This window comes from Pseudorasbora parva, chromosome 19 (assembly GCF_024679245.1).
Source record: "Pseudorasbora parva isolate DD20220531a chromosome 19, ASM2467924v1, whole genome shotgun sequence".
NCBI lineage: Eukaryota > Metazoa > Chordata > Actinopteri > Cypriniformes > Gobionidae > Pseudorasbora > Pseudorasbora parva.
Genome location: NC_090190.1, coordinates 32,594,601 through 32,614,575, shown reverse-complemented (window position 1 = coordinate 32,614,575; position 19,975 = coordinate 32,594,601). Strand labels below are relative to the sequence as shown.

General features: G+C 43.0%; 2 protein-coding genes across 5 annotated transcripts in view; one reads left to right on the top strand and one right to left on the bottom strand.

Annotated features, from left to right (window-relative positions):
• Positions 1 to 19,975, top strand: part of cacng6a (calcium channel, voltage-dependent, gamma subunit 6a) — a 213,942-nt gene that overhangs the window by 109,819 nt on the left and 84,148 nt on the right. The window lies entirely within an intron of this gene.
• si:dkey-14o18.2 (neuronal pentraxin-1) overlaps positions 4,121 to 19,975 on the bottom strand; it is an 86,493-nt gene continuing 70,638 nt past the window's right edge. For both annotated transcript variants that reach the window (XM_067426472.1, XM_067426473.1), the window contains exons 4-6: positions 9,488 to 9,738; positions 5,651 to 5,830; positions 4,121 to 5,578 (exon numbers count right to left, since the gene is read on the bottom strand). In XM_067426472.1, coding sequence (XP_067282573.1) covers positions 5,369 to 5,578; positions 5,651 to 5,830; positions 9,488 to 9,738 — 641 coding nt within the window. In that variant the 3' untranslated portion in view covers positions 4,121 to 5,368. The remainder of the gene's footprint in view (positions 5,579 to 5,650; positions 5,831 to 9,487; positions 9,739 to 19,975) is intronic.

The window sequence follows — 19,975 nt, the reverse complement described above, 5'->3', positions numbered from 1 at the left end:
CCGGTTATCTCCATTCTTGGGTGTCTGGTCCCAAAATTTTGTCTGTGAAGAACATTCTGTCATAAAGACCAGATAAATTCTCATGTTTGAATCATAAAATCGAATCATAAGATTGAATCATATATATATTATATAATCACAGTAAATGTAGGCTATACTCAGCAAGGTTCCCCTTTAAAGGGGTGATGAATTGAGAAATCAACTTTCCCTTGAGCTTTTGATATAAGGCCATGGTAATATAAGATTATCCTCTAATTTTCAGAGCCTGAAACTTCCTTGTTAGTCAAAGAAAAGCTTTTTTAGACACCAGACCCAGCAAACGATTGTGAGCTTCATACTTACATCATCGCGAGACAAAACACCACTCCAGCATGTCTAATTCAGTAGCCCCGCCCACTGAATTATGGAGGTGATCGGCTCGTGCCAGCTAGCCAACAACATTAAACATGCTGAGGAAGATAGCAAAACACTGAGCTATTCCTGGTTGTGGAGGAACACAGTCGCTGCATAAGCTTTCTTCGGATCCTAATATTAGGAATGTGTGGTTGAAGTTTATTTTTAATTAAGTTCCAGCTCACGTGGCGAGACATGTTCACTTCATTTCCCTGCGGAATCGTTTGTAAACAAATCTCCTGGATTTGGATTCGACAGGAATGGCGCAACACACTTATGTGAGTAAAACATGTTTTATATGTAATAGTATTGCATTGTTATAGATCATTTTTCCTGTGTCTAACAGAAACACGCTGGACTCAGACACATATGGGCCAGGGCTCGCAAAGCCCGGCAGGCCGATGAATCTCACAATATTCCTTTCTTGACATTTGAAGGGCTGCGCGCGCGGTTCACGCTTACATCTACCAATCTTGCGGGCATGTGTAATATAAAAATAATATTCCAATCAATCGCGGGTGGATGAAAAATAAATCATTGTGTTTGTTTGATAAATACGTTTAAGAGCCCTGTGATCGAGAAAATAGCCTATCACTTATTAGTTATGATGTTTTTTAATGTAAAAACCACACAGGTGTGAATTTGGAGCTTGTGTGTGTGTGTAATACTTGTCTGAGGTCAGTGATGTTTGTGTGGTTTAACATTTCTAAAACATCATAACTAATAAGTAATAGGCTATTTTCCACACTGGTTTTGAGGCTCTCTTCTGAACGCTCGGTTTTTATGGGCGTGGCACACTGATGACTTGGAAGTAAGCGCCCACGGCTAGGATTGGATAAGATTTGCATATTTAATGAGCTTTAGCTTTAGCTTACTTGTCTGTGACGTCACCCATAGGTAGGGGTGTTCGATTCCAGGTTTTTTGGAGTCGACTCCGATTACCGACTCCCACTACGGGAGTCTATGGAATCGACTCCTCGACTCCATTTACTTCACATCAAAACAGGGTAAGAAAAAAAAATGCTGTTGTTACATATTTGAATTATTTCCCCCTGACACAAAGTCCTAAAATCCTTTTATTAAAACCGCACACTTTTAACGTGGCTGTACAAATTAGTCCAATTTAGCGATGACTTTTGTGGCTATCATGTTTCTGTATCTATTGCCAATAATTTGATAGGAAAAGTCACGAAAAAAGATGTTATTGTACTGGGGCTATTCAGAGTCGAGGAATCGACTCTTTTGGAGTCGACTCCCCATCACTACCCATAGGATTATGAAGAGCAGTTTTGAAGCGTAAAGTAGAGACGAGCTTGCCGTTGCCATCTTGGCAGTGTGTCACTGCGCGTCACTTCCGGATAACTGAAAATGGGCATAGAGGTGGGACTTGGGTGAAGCTGAGGTGTAGAACTTTTATTAAATAAACAAACAAAACCAAAGTAAAACGCGGGCAGCCTCTCACGGGCGATTGCCCGCACACACATAACAAAACATAAACAAAACTCAACGTAAAATCCAGGCCTGGTCCTCTCTCGTCCTTGACTGGTGTCGCTCGTCCTTAAATGCCTCCGAGGTCCCTCATGAGAGGACTCGAGACCAGGTGACGCCCTTTCGCAATCACGTCCCCGGTCTCACTCGCTTCTCCCATGTCTCTCGCTCGTTCACCTCGCCACATACCCTCATCGCACCTCACAGGCTGGGGGGTACACCCGAGACTGCGCCTACTTTGCCTTCCAAATAAGGACAGCATACACTCAGATGGCTGAGTTAAAAACAACTCAAATTGGGTTGAAAATGGACAAACCCAGCGATTGGGTTGTTTTAAGCAAACATTTAACCCAATCGCTAGATAAAACAACCAATTTTCCGGGTTTTTCCGTTTTCAAACCAACATTTTTTTTAGAGCACTGAGCACTCAGTACAGATTAATAGAGAATATCCCAGAGGACATTGAAGTGACAGCAACAGCAGTAATGAGGAGAATGCGCTAAAGCCCAGCTTTATGTTTCTGCATATATAACAACTGTTATAGACAGTTCCTACAATATGTGTTTTAATGTTATTAAACTGTAATCTTATTCTTTTTAATAAATGAGCTGCTACATGCTATAATAAAAAAACAAAAACAAAACACATTTTTTTGCATATATATGGCATTATCCCATTTTAACCTTTTGTTACATGGTGTCAATATAAGTAGGCAGTTAAATCATTTTTAAATGATTTTAAATGGATTTTAAATTTAGCATCATTTTAAAGTAGTAAAACTCTAGAAAATGTTTTTCAAAATTCATGCATGAAAGGGTTAATACATATTTAATTTATTCATATTATGTATTGTTTTACCTTAATTCATTAAAAAGTGTTATATCATCATTATTAGGCACACACCAGTCATAAAACATTACAATACTAACCTGCCAGCAATAGAAATAATACAATTTTTTTATTAAACAACATACAATATAACTATTAAATATTAATTAAAATTATAATTAATTTTCTCTTTCATTAAAATGCGTAATATCAGTGTCATGCGCATGCCATGGTCTCATTTCCTGTGGCAGCCAGCGTCAGCATTAGCCGTTAACCTTTTTTGACTAATGGTTGCAGGCTAGTCATCTAGTGGCTTTTATTTTATCATCTACAAACTCAATTTGTCTCTGTTTCTATAACACAATGAAACAATCTTGCAATTTAATTTGCATACTGTAATCATTGTAACATTCATATAAACCGAGAACACCTACTCACTCAACTGTGCAGAAGAACTCCATCCTCCAGGCAATCATTATGGCAGATTTATACATGGCCCTTTCGTTCAGTCTCACTTTTCAGATGCTTCATTGATATTTTGGCTAAATTTAACTCTTTTCCTTTACCTGTTGTCTTTGATAACGTAATAATTTGACAGGTATACTAAAACTGATTGGCCTAAATGGTTAACTGTAATGATGATTGATTGGTTATATATAGAGAATTTCATTCAGCCTCCCCTCTTTAGGCTGCTTCAAACCAGAGTAAATCGTAATTCAAATCGTAATTTGAATATTACGCATATATATATATATATATATATATATATATATATATATATATATATATATATATATATATATATATATATATATATATATATATATATATATATATATATATATAATAAATAATAAAAACACTGATTAGTTCAAAACCATTACTTTATTTACAAATAATTGAATACATGCTTGTCTCAAGTTAAGCTTGTACATTTTGGCTTACGGGCATTAAAGACACGCCCAAACATATTGTTAATAATGAGTAAAAATATGGTATATACACATAACTGCTATATACATTATATTATAAAGATGAAAGAAAAAACTAATTAGTGCATTTGGATACAGATATACACCAAAGGCGAGGTTAAGCGGTTTTAACAGTTGATTTATGCAGTCCATTTTGAACACACACACAAAATGCATACAAATGCATGCATACATAAGTCTGACCAGTCAGGTTGGACGATTATCTAACTGGTAAATCGGTAAAGTGTTCTTTGATAGGAAGAGTAATACATAAAAATTCAGGCTATCTCTGGGTGTACATTTGGCCATCTAGTTAAAAAGTTTGAAACAATTAATGGGTTTTTAAATAGTGAAAATGCATAATCTAATAAATGTCACCAGATTTTTGGGTAAATTCAAAATAAGATGCAGCATTTTAATAAACAGATGGAGGTATGCATTTCCTAATTAGATGCAATTCGGGTTTTGGACCAATGAAATTTCACAGTAGTCAAGGATCACTGCATGTTAAAATAATTTCCTCCACAGCCCCATTTGACACAAAACAATGTATACAATTGTTGCTGTAATCTACTTAAAACCATAGAGTGCTTAAGTTCATCATTCAATAATTAAACACAGATCTGTCTCAATTTAACAACAACAACAAAAAAATCACAGATTAATAACCGCAACATGCAACCAACTTATTTACAGTTACTGTGATATACTCTTTATGCAGATTTCTTCAGATGTGCATGTGTTTAAACACAAAAAGGGCATTTTATATAATGAAATCAAATAGCAAGGATAGAGAGAGAGAGAGAGAGAGAGAGAGAGAGAGAGAGAGAGAGAGAGAGAGAGAGAGAGAGAGAGAGAGAGAGAGAGAGAGAGAGAGAGAGAGAGAGATTCTAAATGAGAGTGCTCGTCAGCTCTTTAATCCTCCTTTAAGCTATGTTGCCATGGACACCACACTGTTTTCTTTCAGCTCCTAGTTTTCTGGCATGTGCGTACTGTATATAAACCCATACCAGCATCCCACCTGCCCACAGGCATCACTTGTCATCTTTGTACATGATACTTATGAAAAAAACAACATCTTTTCCAAGACATTTAATCTAACCTGTGGATTTTTGCCTTCTATAATACAAATTGACATGCATAAAACATTACAAAATTTGTTTACGCATTTATTCTTGATTTGCAATACTAAAAGAGCACCTCAGGTTATAATCTATATACTGAAGTCCTGGCTTATAAAATGCAGCATAAATGAAATGTAGGCCTTTAAAACTCACTGCTGCCCCCATGCTGCCTAAAGCGATTACAAATGGGTCTAACCAAGCAAAGAAAAGGAAAAAAAGTGTGTAATTCATTTGAAATTGTAGAGATATAAAAAAGTCCACAATGTCTAACCTTATTGTTATAGTACATACCAAATGTAAGTGTTTTTGCACGTTTCATACTAAAGTAGGCTACTTAAGTACTTTCATAATTGTCTGGAAGCGAGCCAACAACAGAGTTCAACCAGTCTGTTGACATCCTGAGTGCTTATCGGTATGGGGTATGTTATTCTTAGACACTTAAACTAATAAAGTGCTTAGTTAATTGAGTGCATGCAGTATGAGTCCAGATTTATAACTATCCACCTTTCCAGCTGCAAGTTAAGCAGAGGTGGTCTTTGTGGTCAGATCCTTGTGGTCAGATCCTTAATGACAAGGGTCGAACGGGTATTTTGTGACGCCTCCGTGGAGTTCCACCATGGATTCGCTCCAGGTGATGACGTCTCCGGTAAGGTGGCTGGAGCAGGACGCTTGGTTGTAGATCTCGGTAGAGGTGAGCATACGCGACCACAGCTGCAGATCTGACATTTCGCCCACAAAAGACTGTGTGGCGTCGAAACGGCCACCCAGAGTGTCCTGGGGACAAAAGAGTCGGGCGTTAGTGCGAGTTTGTTTTAATTCACTTATGTTTGATTCTGTGAGCCGTACCTGTTCCTGTCCCAGGATGAAGACTCCCCCTGGTTTAATCGGATGCCAAGGGGACAGATTCTCTCCAGAGCCTCTTTTCACACCGTCCTGATAAGCCTCCCACATGCCATCACGTGTGGACCATGTTACACAGAGGTGATGCCACTTACTGTCCGTCAGAGAAAGAGGAAGAGTGACAGCCTGCAAGAGGGCAAAAATCTTTAAAAAAATAATGATAGTAAAATTTAGCCTTACACACTTTCACATAATCATTACTTTTTTATATAGTATTGTGCCCTAGCTCAGTTTTACTGATGTATAATTGTCTGATGATATATACACTCACAAAAATAATTATTTGGAACACCATACTAATACTGTGTTTGACCCCCTTTTGCCTTAAGAACTGCCTTAATTATAACGTGGCATTGATTCAATGAGGTGCTGAAAGCATTCTTTAGAAATGTTGTCCCATATTGATAGGATAGCATCTTGGATAGAAGCTCACGTTCCACCACATCCCAAAGATGCTCTATTTGGTTGAGATCTGGTGACTGTGGGGGCCATTTTAGTACAGTGAACTCATTGTCATGTTCAAGAAACCAATTTGAAATGATTCAAGCTTTGTGACATGGTGCATTATCCTGCTGGAAGTAGCCATCAGAGGATGGGTACATGGTGGTCATAAAGGGATGGACATGGTCAGAAACAATGATCTGGTAGGCCGTGGCATATAAATGATGCCCAATTGGCACTAAGAGGCCTAAAGTGTGCCCAGAAAACATCCCCCACACCAATACACCACCACCACCAGCCTGCACAGTGGTAACAAGGCATGATGGATCAGGTTCTCATTCTGTTTACGCCCAATTCTGACTCTACCATCTGAATGTCTCAACAGAAGTCGAGACTCTTCCGACCAGGCAACATTTTTCCAGTCTTCAACTGTCCAATTTTAATGAGCTTGTGCAAATTGTAGCCTCTTTTTCCTATTCTTAGTGGAGATGAGTGGTACCCGGTGGGGTCTTATGCTGTTGTAGTCCATCCGCCTCAAGGTTGTGCATAGGGGTTGAACGACTTCCAATTTTTTGGAAAAGTCTACATTTATGTGGTGAAAGTCGAGTTGACGTCGACTTGTCGCTGATGACGTCATTAATAAATAAATAAGCCTGAACCTTGAGCTGAGACGCAAACACAGGTCTCCTTGTGCACAGGACAGCTATGGCATATGACACAGCACTGCCCATAAGGTTATTGGTCCTTCATAACAGCTTTTGTAGGAGTTATTTTGTCTTATATTTGTTAGGCCTCTCACAGATTTCTGCTTGTTCTGAATAAGATACAGATAAAGTAGCACAATAAAGTTACAATTACATGTATGTGAATGCATTAGTGAGCGATTGCGTGTGAATTAATTCTACCTGCCAGTGTCTCTCTACTAATAGTGAAGCTTGGAGTTTTAGTTATCAAGAAATATACGCTAGAACTTTTCAGTTGCTAAGCTATTTTATTTATAAATCACAGAACAGTGTTGAAAATACATTTCTGGCGGTACTGAATGGTTTTGTGTGAGGTGCGCGCGGTCTCCGCATGATGTGTGATTGGCTATGTGTGTGCATTGCAATGCAGCAGGCATTAGTTTAGCGCAATGATTAACTTACATGTACATTAAGCGTGCATTCTCTCGATCAATTTTGAGCATCCAGATGGTTTAATCAATCATATCTTGTGGAGAGCTCTCGGAGTATGCATTTATTTGTCATTTTTAACTGTTCAAAAAGCTTATCCTGTTGCGCCCTCTATAGGCCAGCGACTAGTCGACGTCAAGCTTAAAGCATCATGGCTGAGCATTAAAGTCAATCGACTAATTGACTAATCGGTGCAACCCCTAGTTGTGCGTGTTGTAGCTTCACAAATGCTTTGCTGATTGTGAAATACTCACCAACAACCAACAACCATGCCACGCTCAAAATTGCTTAAATCACCTTTCTTTCCCATTCTGACATTCAGTTTGGAGTTCAGGAGATTGTCTTGACCAGGACCACACCCCTAAATGTATTGAAGCAACTGCCATGTGATTGGTTGATTAGATAATTGCATTAATGAAATTGAAGAGGTGTTCCTAATAATCCATTAGTTAAGTGTATATACACTGGAGATATCTGACCTGATTAACATTTTCTCTTGCAATAAAAACTTGAGGTCGGAAGTTGTTTTTTTGTGCTGCATTTATTTGATCAGTCCAGTAAAGATATTATAAAAATTTATACCGTGAAATATTACTACAATTTAATATTTTAAAATGCCATTCATTCCTGAGGTGGCTTAGCTGAATTTTCAGCATCATTACTCATTACTCATTACTCATTACAGTCTTCAGTGTCATAAGAGCCTTCAGAAATCTTTCTAATATACTGATTTAGTGCATATTTAGTGCAAATTTAGAAATGTCTTATTATTTACATTGAAAACAGTTGTTGAAAACAGTGATAATTAATATTTTTGGTGAAAACAGTCATATGTTTTGTTTCAGGATTCTTTGGTTAAAAAAAAAACTATTTATTTTAAACGGAAATGTTTTGTAACATTATAAATGCATTTACTGTCACTTTTGGTCAATTTAATACATCCTTGCTGAGTAATTTTTTGGAAGCGGCTATTTGCACCAAGTCAAAATAGCAATACATTCTTACTTTATATAAAAGTAGTAGTTTTTTTTCCAATAAGTGCAAATAGTTGTTAGATACAGTTTATACTTATAAATAGTGGCAGACACTATTTGCCCCTCAGAATTGTTGTAAATGAACAGGGTGCAATAATAAATTATATGAAATATAGTAAATAATTATATTTATTACAATTATTAAATGGATGGCAACTTATTGGGACAATATCTTCTCCCTACATCTTCCCCTAACCCTGCCCAATAAATACTTTATTATTAAACACACGTTAGGTACTTTATTTTTTATTGAACATAACTACCTTCCCGATCTGATATGTGATTGGAAAAAGGAAAAGAGCAAGTTTGGCAAAAGAAGGATTCAAAATAGAGTCGATCACGTTCAAATGCTACCATACTCCTTACAGCCAGCACAACTGCAGACGTTGAAGGAAGCGTGTAAAATATTGTGTGGCAAAACCAGACATGGGGGGGGGGGGGGGGGGGGGGGGGGGAGATAGTGTAAATAGCTTTTACCAAGAAGATCCACACTCTGTAATTGCTTTAAAAATATTACTGACCCCAAATGTTGGCTGTCCGATGTTGGCTGTATGTTTTTTTTAGGGTCTTTTATTTATTTCTATAAATTCTATACAAATCATCACAACAAACCCTTAATTTGCAATCTTTAACTTCTGATTAAATGTTTATAGTTAACTTATATACCTTAAAGTAAGCTTGTGGAATAGTAGTTTACACTCTGACAAACCTCGTCATTAGTGCTTATTAGCTGCAGGCTTCAGCAGCACGCCAGCTTTAGTTTAGTTGACAGCATGTAAACAGACATTATTGACTGAAGAGATCTGTCTAGTTTCGGTTTAAAAAAAACAGTAGAATGTATTCACACGTCAACCCCGGATAAGCCATTAACTAATTAGGCAGGATGAGGCAAATGGCTGGGAAGCCAAAAGGAAGAGAGAGCTTTGCAGACTGTTGCAAGGGCAGGACAAGGTCATGGGCAGGGTAAGTCTTGCGACCTGTTTCCTAAATGTGAGGTTTAACACAATGTTATTTTACTGTATCAATTTAAATACACTTCTAAATTATAATGTTTATAGGATGCCTGTGTTTAGCGAATTCAAGACATTAATCTTTCATTACAAAATCCTTGTTTAATAATTGGGTGATTTCTTTACCTTGTCATTCACCAGCAGCTCCATGGGATTGTTGCCCCACTCAATCAGGACAAGTTCATTGGCCTGGCCCGGGACAGAGTAGGAGAACGGAGTCCCGATTCCAGGACCCGAGCCTCCTTTCAACCAAAGGCAGACCGTCAGGGCGAAGATCTCACTCAGAAGGGTGCGTTTAATTCGCCCATACATGTAGTTGGTGCGCATCGGGAAGCCAATCTGAAAAGCGTCAGGATTCTTGGGCTTCTTATTTGGTCCTGTTGGTGAAAATAAGGAATTATAAAATGGGATGTCTTTTCTCTGCAGCATAACATATAAAAGCACAACTAAAATCTTCAAAAGACAATTTACACAGCTCTCCTGGAGGAAGACTATTTAACTTTTTGCGCTTAACCTGTTTAGAACTTGAACATTAAAAATAAGACCATAAAAAAATTAGACCTACTTTGGTTCCCTTATGAGGGAACTCAATGCTGCATCAGTGACACTATGAAAACGCCTTCAGTGTGTTCCGGTGCCTAAAACACCGGTACAAATATGACAATTCTATTGGCCGAGGTAGTCATGTGACGTCACTCAACTTCATTTTCTTTAGAAGTGCTCTGTGTGTTGTGAATCTTATTTATCGGCTGTCTCTACAAGTATTAGGATGGCAAGCAAACATCTGTCACAGGCCGGAGCGGACCGCCACTTAGCGCGAGTCCCGCTCCTCCCCTAGTTTCCACCCCGAGGAGGTCCCAGAAACACCCCAATGACCAGACGGACGAGGACGGGTAAGTTAAAACCAATATTTATTAATTTAAAAGAGATTCATGGGAAAGGGGAAGGAGAAATACTAAAAAGGGGGACACCAGTCCTCCAGGACTGGGGCCTTGGGATCTGAGTCGCTCCTGATTTTCAACAGATCTTCCCGGTCTCTTCTCTCTCTTCTTCGTACAAGCCGAGTTTTGCAGGTGACTATGCAGGCAGTACACTGGGCTCTCAGCTTTGGGCATACAGGTGAGTATACAGGCGGTACACTGGGCTCTTAGCTTTGGGCATACAGGTGAGTATACAGGCGGTACACTGGGCTCTTAGCTTTGGGCGTACAGGTGAGTATACAGGACCATACACTGGGCTCTTAGCTTTGGACGTGCAGGTGAGTATACAGGACAGTACACTGGGCTCTTAGCTTGAGACGTACAGATGAGTATACAGGACCGTACACTGGGCTCTTTGCTTTGGACGTGCAGGTGGGTATACAGGACAGTACACTGGGCTCTTAGCTTGAGACGTACAGGTGAGTATACAGGACCGTACACTGGGCTCTTAGCTTTGGACGTGCAGGTGAGTATACAGGACAGTACACTGGGCTCTTAGCTTTGGACGTACAGGTGAGTATACGAGCGGTACACTGGGCTCTTAGCTTTGGGCATACAGGTGAGTATACAGGCGGTACACTGGGCTCTTAGCTTTGGGCGTACAGGTGAGTATACAGGACCATACACTGGGCTCTTAGCTTTGGACGTGCAGGTGAGTATACAGGACAGTACACTGGGCTCTTAGCTTTGGACGTACAGGTGAGTATACAGGCGGTACACTGGGCTCTTAGCTTTGGGCGTACAGGTGAGTATACAGGCGGTACACTTGGGTAGATACAACTCCCAGCTCCGTAGTCAGACAGATGTCGGCTTTAGTGCTTCCTCTGATGCAGGGCTTTCTCTTCAACCTAAGGAGGGATCGCTGACAACGTTTGCCCAGCACAACACTATAATTCTTCAGGTGGACACACATCAAAAGAAAGACTCACCCACTGTACTCCACACACACTCACGGTGAATTAGGGTCAGGATCACCACGTTGGGCCGGGAAATAAGTCCTGGATAGTAGAAAGGGTCAGTGCAGAGGATGACCATATGAAAACGTCAAGACCACGATCTTTCAGCACGCTCCTTCCTCTTTTCAATACGTTCCCAATGACTTCTCAATGTAAACAATCTCTCCAAGGCAGTAACAATACATATCAACACAGTTGTTTCAACAACGAATGCTTCAAACACTTAGCTCATGTTTTCTTCAGCCCAGTACTTTGTTCTCACTTCGCCCAGTCTGTATCATCCGCCTCAAGACGTCCCTCCGCTTTACCGATCGCTCCGTCTCACCCACCGCGATCGCCCAAATCAACTTCACTCGCCCTGCAGCGTTGGCCGGAATCGACTTCACCCCCCCGCCCCCGTTTGCCGGAATCAACTCCCCCCTTTCCCTGTTCTCCCGTTGCCTTCTTTATATGCCTCCTTTGCTCTAATTTGTCCAACCATCGATCGCCACGTCCATGCGCACACCTGTTCCCAATAACACTCCCTTTTAGTTGCCCGGAGTTACCGGAACTAGCCGCGTGTTCCATGGACAATGGTCCGGGCGGACAATTTCCGCCATTTTAGGTTCCGCCATTTTAAGTTCCGCCATTTTAAGTCACTCCGTGACATCCTCCCCCGCCAAACCGTTCTAGTCCCTAGAACGGGAATCACCTGCCTAGTCACCGTATCGTACAGGGGGGCCGCCCATGAACACGGGCATGACTCGGAGTGGGGCCTCAGGTACCTCGTCTTGCCCATGAACACGGGCATGACTCGGAGTGGGGCCTCAGGTACCTCGTCGTCGGCCATTGGGGAATTTTGGTCGCTCAACTCGAGGTGGAATCCTGCCGACTACGCCAAAATCTGTCACAGGCCGGAGCGGACCGCCACTTAGCGCGAGTCCCGCTCCTCCCCTAGTTTCCACCCCGAGGAGGTCCCAGAAACACCCCAATGACCAGACAGACGAGGACGGGTAAGTTAAAACCAATATTTATTAATTTAAAAGAGATTTATGAAAAAGGGGAGGGAGGGATACTAAAAAAAGGGGGACACCAGTCCTCCAGGACTGGGGCCTTGGGATCTGAGTCACTCCTGATTCTCAACAGATCTTCCCGGTCTCTTCTCTCTCTTCTTCGTACAAGCCGAGTTTTGCAGGTGACTATGCAGGCGGTACACTGGGCTCTCAGCTTTGGGCATACAGGTGAGTATACAGGCGGTACACTGGGCTCTTAGCTTTGGGCATACAGGTGAGTATACAGGCGGTACACTGGGCTCTTAGCTTTGGGCGTACAGGTGAGTATACAGGACCATACACTGGGCTCTTAGCTTTGGACGTGCAGGTGAGTATACAGGACAGTACACTGGGCTCTTAGCTTGAGACGTACAGATGAGTATACAGGACCGTACACTGGGCTCTTAGCTTTGGACGTGCAGGTGGGTATACAGGACAGTACACTGGGCTCTTAGCTTGAGACGTACAGGTGAGTATACAGGACCGTACACTGGGCTCTTAGCTTTGGACGTGCAGGTGAGTATACAGGACAGTACACTGGGCTCTTAGCTTTGGACGTACAGGTGAGTATACAGGACCATACACTAGGCTCTTAGCTTTGGACGTGCAGGTGAGTATACAGGACAGTACACTGGGCTCTTAGCTTTGGGCATACAGGTGAGTATACAGGCGGTACACTGGGCTCTTAGCTTTGGGCATGCAGGTGAGTATACAGGCGGTACACTGGGCTCTTAGCTTTAGACGTGCAGATGAGTATACAGGACCGTACACTAGGCTCTTAGCTTTGGACGTGCAGGTGGGTATACAGGACAGTACACTGGGCTCTTAGCTTTGGACGTACAGGTGAGTATACAGGACAGTACACTGGGCTCTTCGCTTTGGACGTACAGGTGAGTATACGGGCGGTACACTGGGCTCTTAGCTTTGGGCATACAGGTGAGTATACAGGCGGTACACTGGGCTCTTAGCTTTGGGCGTACAGGTGAGTATACAGGCGGTACACTGGGCTCTTAGCTTTGGGCATACAGGTGAGTATACAGGCGGTACACTGGGCTCTTAGCTTTGGGCGTACAGGTGAGTATACAGGACCATACACTGGGCTCTTAGCTTTGGACGTGCAGGTGAGTATACAGGACAGTACACTGGGCTCTTAGCTTGAGACGTACAGATGAGTATACAGGACCGTACACTGGGCTCTTAGCTTTGGACGTGCAGGTGGGTATACAGGACAGTACACTGGGCTCTTAGCTTGAGACGTACAGGTGAGTATACAGGACCGTACACTGGGCTCTTAGCTTTGGACGTGCAGGTGAGTATACAGGACAGTACACTGGGCTCTTAGCTTTGGACGTACAGGTGAGTATACAGGACCATACACTAGGCTCTTAGCTTTGGACGTGCAGGTGAGTATACAGGACAGTACACTGGGCTCTTAGCTTTGGGCATACAGGTGAGTATACAGGCGGTACACTGGGCTCTTAGCTTTGGGCATACAGGTGAGTATACAGGCGGTACACTGGGCTCTTAGCTTTAGACGTGCAGATGAGTATACAGGACCGTACACTAGGCTCTTAGCTTTGGACGTGCAGGTGGGTATACAGGACAGTACACTGGGCTCTTAGCTTTGGACGTACAGGTGAGTATACAGGACAGTACACTGGGCTCTTCGCTTTGGACGTACAGGTGAGTATACGGGCGGTACACTGGGCTCTTAGCTTTGGGCATACAGGTGAGTGTACAGGCGGTACACTGGGCTCTTAGCTTTGGGCGTACAGGTGAGTATACAGGACCATACACTGGGCTCTTAGCTTTGGACGTGCAGGTGAGTATACAGGACAGTACACTGGGCTCTTAGCTTTGGACGTACAGGTGAGTATACGGGCGGTACACTGGGCTCTTAGCTTTGGGCATACAGGTGAGTATACAGGCGGTACACTGGGCTCTTAGCTTTGGGCGTACAGGTGAGTATACAGGACCATACACTAGGCTCTTAGCTTTGGACGTGCAGGTGAGTATACAGGACAGTACACTGGGCTCTTAGCTTGAGACGTACAGGTGAGTATACAGGACCGTACACTGGGCTCTTAGCTTTGGACGTGCAGGTGAGTATACGGGCGGTACACTGGGCTCTTAGCTTTGGGCATACAGGTGAGTATACAGGCGGTACACTTGGGTAGATACAACTCCCAGCTCCGTAGTCAGACAGATGTCGGCTTTAGTGCTTCCTCTGATGCAGGGCTTTCTCTTCGACCTAAGGAAGGATCGCTGACAACGTTTGCACAGCACAACACTATAATTCTTCAGGTGGACACACATCAAAAGAAAGACTCACCCACTGTACTCCACACACACTCACAGTGAATTAGGGTCAGGATCACCACGTTGGGCCGGGAAATAAGTCCTGGATAGTAGAAAGGGTCAGTGCAGAGGATGGCCATATGAAAACGTCAAGACCACGATCTTTCAGCACGCTCCTTCCTCTTTTCAATACGTTCCCAATGACTTCTCAATGTAAACAATCTCTCCAAGGCAGTAACAATACATATCAACACAGTTGTTTCAACAACGAATGCTTCAAACACTTAGCTCATGTTTTCTTCAGCCCAGTACTTTGTTCTCACTTCGCCCAGTCTGTATCACCCGCCTCAAGACGTCCCTCTGATTCACCGATCGCTCCGTCTCACCCACCGCGATCGCCCAAATCAACTTCACTCACCCTGCAGCGTTGGCCCGAATCAACTTCACCCCCCCGCCCCCGTTTGCCGGAATCAACTCCACCTCTCTCCTCTGTTCTCCCGTTGCCTTCTTTATATGCCTCCTTTGCTCTAATTTGTCCAACCATCGATCGCCATGTCCATGCGCACACCTGCTCCCAATAACACTCACTTTTAGTTGCCCGGAGTTACCGGAACTAGCCGCGTGTTCCATGGACAATGGTCCGGGCGGACAATTTCAGCCCTTTTAGGTTCCGCCATTTTAAGTTCCGCCATTTTAAGTCACTCCGTGACATCCTCCCCCGCCAAACCGTTCTAGTCCCTAGAACGGGAATCACCTGCCTAATCACCGTATCGTACAGGGGGGCCGCCCATGAACACGGGCATGACTCGGAGTGGGGCCTCAGGTACCTCGTCGTCGGCCATTGGGGAATTTCGGTCGCTCAACTCGAGGTGGAACCCTGCCGACTACGCCAAAATCTGTCACAGGCCGGAGCGGACCGCCACTTAGCGCGAGTCCCGCTCCTCCCCTAGTTTCCACCCCGAGGAGGTCCCAGAAACACCCCAATGACCAGACGGACGAGGACGGGTAAGTTAAAACCAATATTTATTAATTTAAAAGAGATTTATGAAAAAGGGGAGGGAGAGATACTAAAAAAAGGGGGACACCAGTCCTCCAGGACTGGGGCCTTGGGATCTGAGTCACTCCTGATTCTCAACAGATCTTCCCGGTCTCTTCTCTCTCTTCTTCGTACAAGCCGAGTTTTGCAGGTGACTATGCAGGCGGTACACTGGGCTCTCAGCTTTGGGCATACAGGTGAGTATACAGGCGGTACACTGGGCTCTTAGCTTTGGGCATACAGGTGAGTATACAGGCGGTACACTGGGCTCTTAGCTTTGGGCGTACAGGTGAGTATACAGGACCATACACTGGGCTCTTAGCTTTGGACATGCAGGTGAGTATACAGGACAGTACACTGGGCTCTTAGCTTGAGACGTACAGATGAGTATACAGGACCGTACACTGGGCTCTTAGCTTTGGACGTGCAGGTGGGTATACAGGACAGTACACTGGGCTCTTAGCTTGAGACGTACAGGTGAGTATACAGGACCGTACACTGGGCTCTTAGCTTTGGACGTGCAGGTGAGTATACAGGACAGTACACTGGGCTCTTAGCTTTGGACGTACAGGTGAGTATACGAGCGGTACACTGGGCTCTTAGCTTTGGGCATACAGGTGAGTATACAGGCGGTACACTTGGCTCTTAGCTTTGGGCGTACAGGTGAGTATACAGGACCATACACTGGGCTCTTAGCTTTGGACGTGCAGGTGAGTATACAGGACAGTACACTGGGCTCTTAGCTTTGGACGTACCGGTGAGTATACAGGCGGTACACTGGGCTCTTAGCTTTGGGCGTACACGTGAGTATACAGGCGGTACACTTGGGTAGATACAACTCCCAGCTCCGTAGTCAGACAGATGTCGGCTTTAGTGCTTCCTCTGATGCAGGGCTTTCTCTTCAACCTAAGGAGGGATCGCTGACAACGTTTGCCCAGCACAACACTATAATTCTTCAGGTGGACACACATCAAAAGAAAGACTCACCCACTGTACTCCACACACACTCACAGTGAATTAGGGTCAGGATCACCACGTTGGGCCGGGAAATAAGTCCTGGATAGTAGAAAGGGTCAGTGCAGAGGATGACCATATGAAAACGTCAAGACCCCGATCTTTCAGCACGCTCCTTCCTCTTTTCAATACGTTCCCAATGACTTCTCAATGTAAACAATCTCTCCAAGGCAGTAACAATACATATCAACACAGTTGTTTCAACAACGAATGCTTCAAACACTTAGCTCATGTTTTCTTCAGCCCAGTACTTTGTTCTCACTTCGCCCAGTCTGTATCATCCGCCTCAAGACGTCCCTCCGCTTTACCGATCGCTCCGTCCCACCCACCGCGATCGCCCAAATCAACTTCACTCGCCCTGCAGCGTTGGCCGGAATCGACTTCACCCCCCCGCCCCCGTTTTTCCGGAATCAACTCCCCCCTTTCCCTGTTCTCCCGTTGCCTTCTTTATATGCCTCCTTTGCTCTAATTTGTCCAACCATCGATCGCCACGTCCATGCGCACACCTGTTCCCAATAACACTTCCTTTTAGTTGCCTGGAGTTACCGGAACTAGCCGCGTGTTCCATGGACAATGGTCCGGGCGGACAATTTCCGCCATTTTAGGTTCCGCCATTTTAAGTTCCGCCATTTTAAGTCACTCCGTGACACATCCATTTAGAAATTGTGCATCTCTGTATCCTGCTTCATTGTGGGTGACAATTCACACAATCTGTGTAATTTGTTTAGGAGTGAAGCACACATGGTCAGCTCTCAAGGGAGCTGGCAGCGTTCACTGTGATTGCTTCATAATAAAGAAGCTCTGCTTACCCCTGGCTCTCCTAACGGGGGAAGGAAGACAGGCAACTGTGATCAGATCGTCGGGGTCACAAGTGGAGCTATCGTAGGCATTTGAGACGGGTGCATCCCTTTCTTAGAATTCAAACGATAGCTCCAAGGCTCTGTCTGGATCAAGAAGCCCGCTCTGCTGTCTCTTTTGATCCATTTGAGCTCTTAGGAGTTAAATGTGGAGGAAGTTAAGGATGCACATTATAGCTATAGCCTCCTTCTCGTGGTCCTGCATATGAGGAGTTGCTGGAAGTGATGACCTGTGCTATGGCTAGTTTCAGACTAGACTAGTTGGTGGAAAAGCAAGGCAGACTAGATTAACTATTCCTCCTGGGCCATAAATGCTTTCCCCTGGTGAGCCTTCCATTTTTTCCCAATCTCCACGATGAGTTTTCAAGATCACCGGTTCACCTTCAAATGATTTGAATGTGCAAGGGCTACGTGACTACAGATATGTGAAGATGCCCCAGGTAGAAGAGCTGTCTTGCCATCCAAACTGTGTCAGACCACCTCGCTGCTGGTGGGCAAGACCTATGCAACGGAGGGTCAGGCTAGTGCAGTCCTGCACACCATGGCAGTGTTGCAGGCATACCAGGCTGACCTTTTCAAGGACCTGGATCATGGTTAGGAATTGGCACGTAAGGCAGTCCTGGAACTCCAAAGGGCCACAGATCTTGCCCTCCGTGCCATGAAGCAGACGGCACATGTCATCGGCTGATGTATGACTGCTAATGTTACCACAGAGCATCATCTGTGTCTGAATTTAACAGGGATGGAGGAGAAGAAAACATTTCTCCTTGATGCCCCGATATCGCCGTCTCCCTCTTCTGTAGTGCTGTTGATTGGGTAGTCGAGTGGTTTAGAGAAGCGAAAGTTCAATGTGCAGGTTCATCCCCCACTGTGTCCAGGGTCCATGACCTTTCTGACCCACTGCCAGGGTATAGCTTCCGGTAGGAACTAGGAGTCTGGGATTGGGGTGGCGTACCCAAAGGAAGAGGACCATAGAGAGCTCATTTCAACTCGCAGGTCTGAGGACCCAAAGCCTTTTGAGGTCCTGCAATTTTTTTTACAGTGATAACCAGGACAATAATGTTTCATGGAAGCAAACAGAATTCAAATGACAACCGTGAACAGCCATTATTCACTTGAATAAACTGTGGAATGAGGAATTCCCCCACTTTTGACCGGTAGTGGATGTACACATAGGCTACATATACATATATTCCACTTAAAGGAACACTCCACTGTTTTTATAAATAGGACTTATTCAACTTCTTTCCTACATTTAGATATGTGGGTAAATCCATTTTTGCCTCACAGGGTGTCCTGTGGTCTCAGAGGTATTATTTTTTTCCCAAATTAGGTATTATTTTTTCAGACTATCAGGTGTCCTATTCTGATTGAAATTCCATCTGCGTTCGTGTTAGTTCGTTTAAATATGGGTTTTAGCATATCTGGGCACATAATCAAAGATCTTTCGTCTCCGTCTCAACGTATGTTTGATGCTGACGTCATATTCAGTGGTCGTTCGGCATCATCTCAGAACACTGCGCGCTCAACAGAAGTGGCTGGCTTACGTTTTATTTTAGACTTGCTTCAAGGCATATCTTCAACGACTATCCTCATAAGAGCAATCTTAAATGATTTATATAAAGTCTAAAATGAACAAAAAGAGTTGTGAGAGAATGAGGCGAGATCCATTAGACAGTATATAAACAGTGTGATCCCCGTGTCTGTCTGCTCTTAAAGGGACAGCAGCCAATAAAGCTTCCTGTCAGTTAAGTTAAAGAACAAAGGGAACAGAGAAAATGACTTGCTGCTCTTGACTAAATAACGTTTGTAGCTTTAATAAGGATTAACTATTTAATGTATAGTTTATGCAGTCCAGACTGCATATAACTGATAACTTTATTCAATTTCTGTATATTTCCTAACTGTTAAGACAGGAAGGGCGGGAGTAAACATGACATTTATTATGGGTTTATGTTAGCATTGTTTTAAGTTTACTTAAATTAAAAACTGTTATATTTTTGAAGCCTAATAATAAATGTAAAAAAAATAAATAAATCAGTAGATGTATTAATATCAGTAATACTGGCCTTCATTCATAAAAAGATGCCATTTAAACAAGTATTTAAAATATACTGTCTTTATGTTGTTTCTACATTATTTGATTAACTGTGAAATTATTATATAAAAAAATATATTAAAAACGTACAAAAACATTATTTTATTGCGATTAATCACAGAAAAAATGTGTGATTAATCTAGTTAAAGTTTTTAATCGATTGACAGCACTAGTTTTTAGTATTTTGTTTAATTCAACAACTTATCACAGTTATAGACATGTAATATTTGGCTCAGGTTTTGTTGTTGGAAAAAAAACACTAAATAATTGAATTGCTGAATTACCAATTATTAATTGAAATCAAATGTGTATGCAGTAATGCTTCTCCTTAACCAACCTTTGTG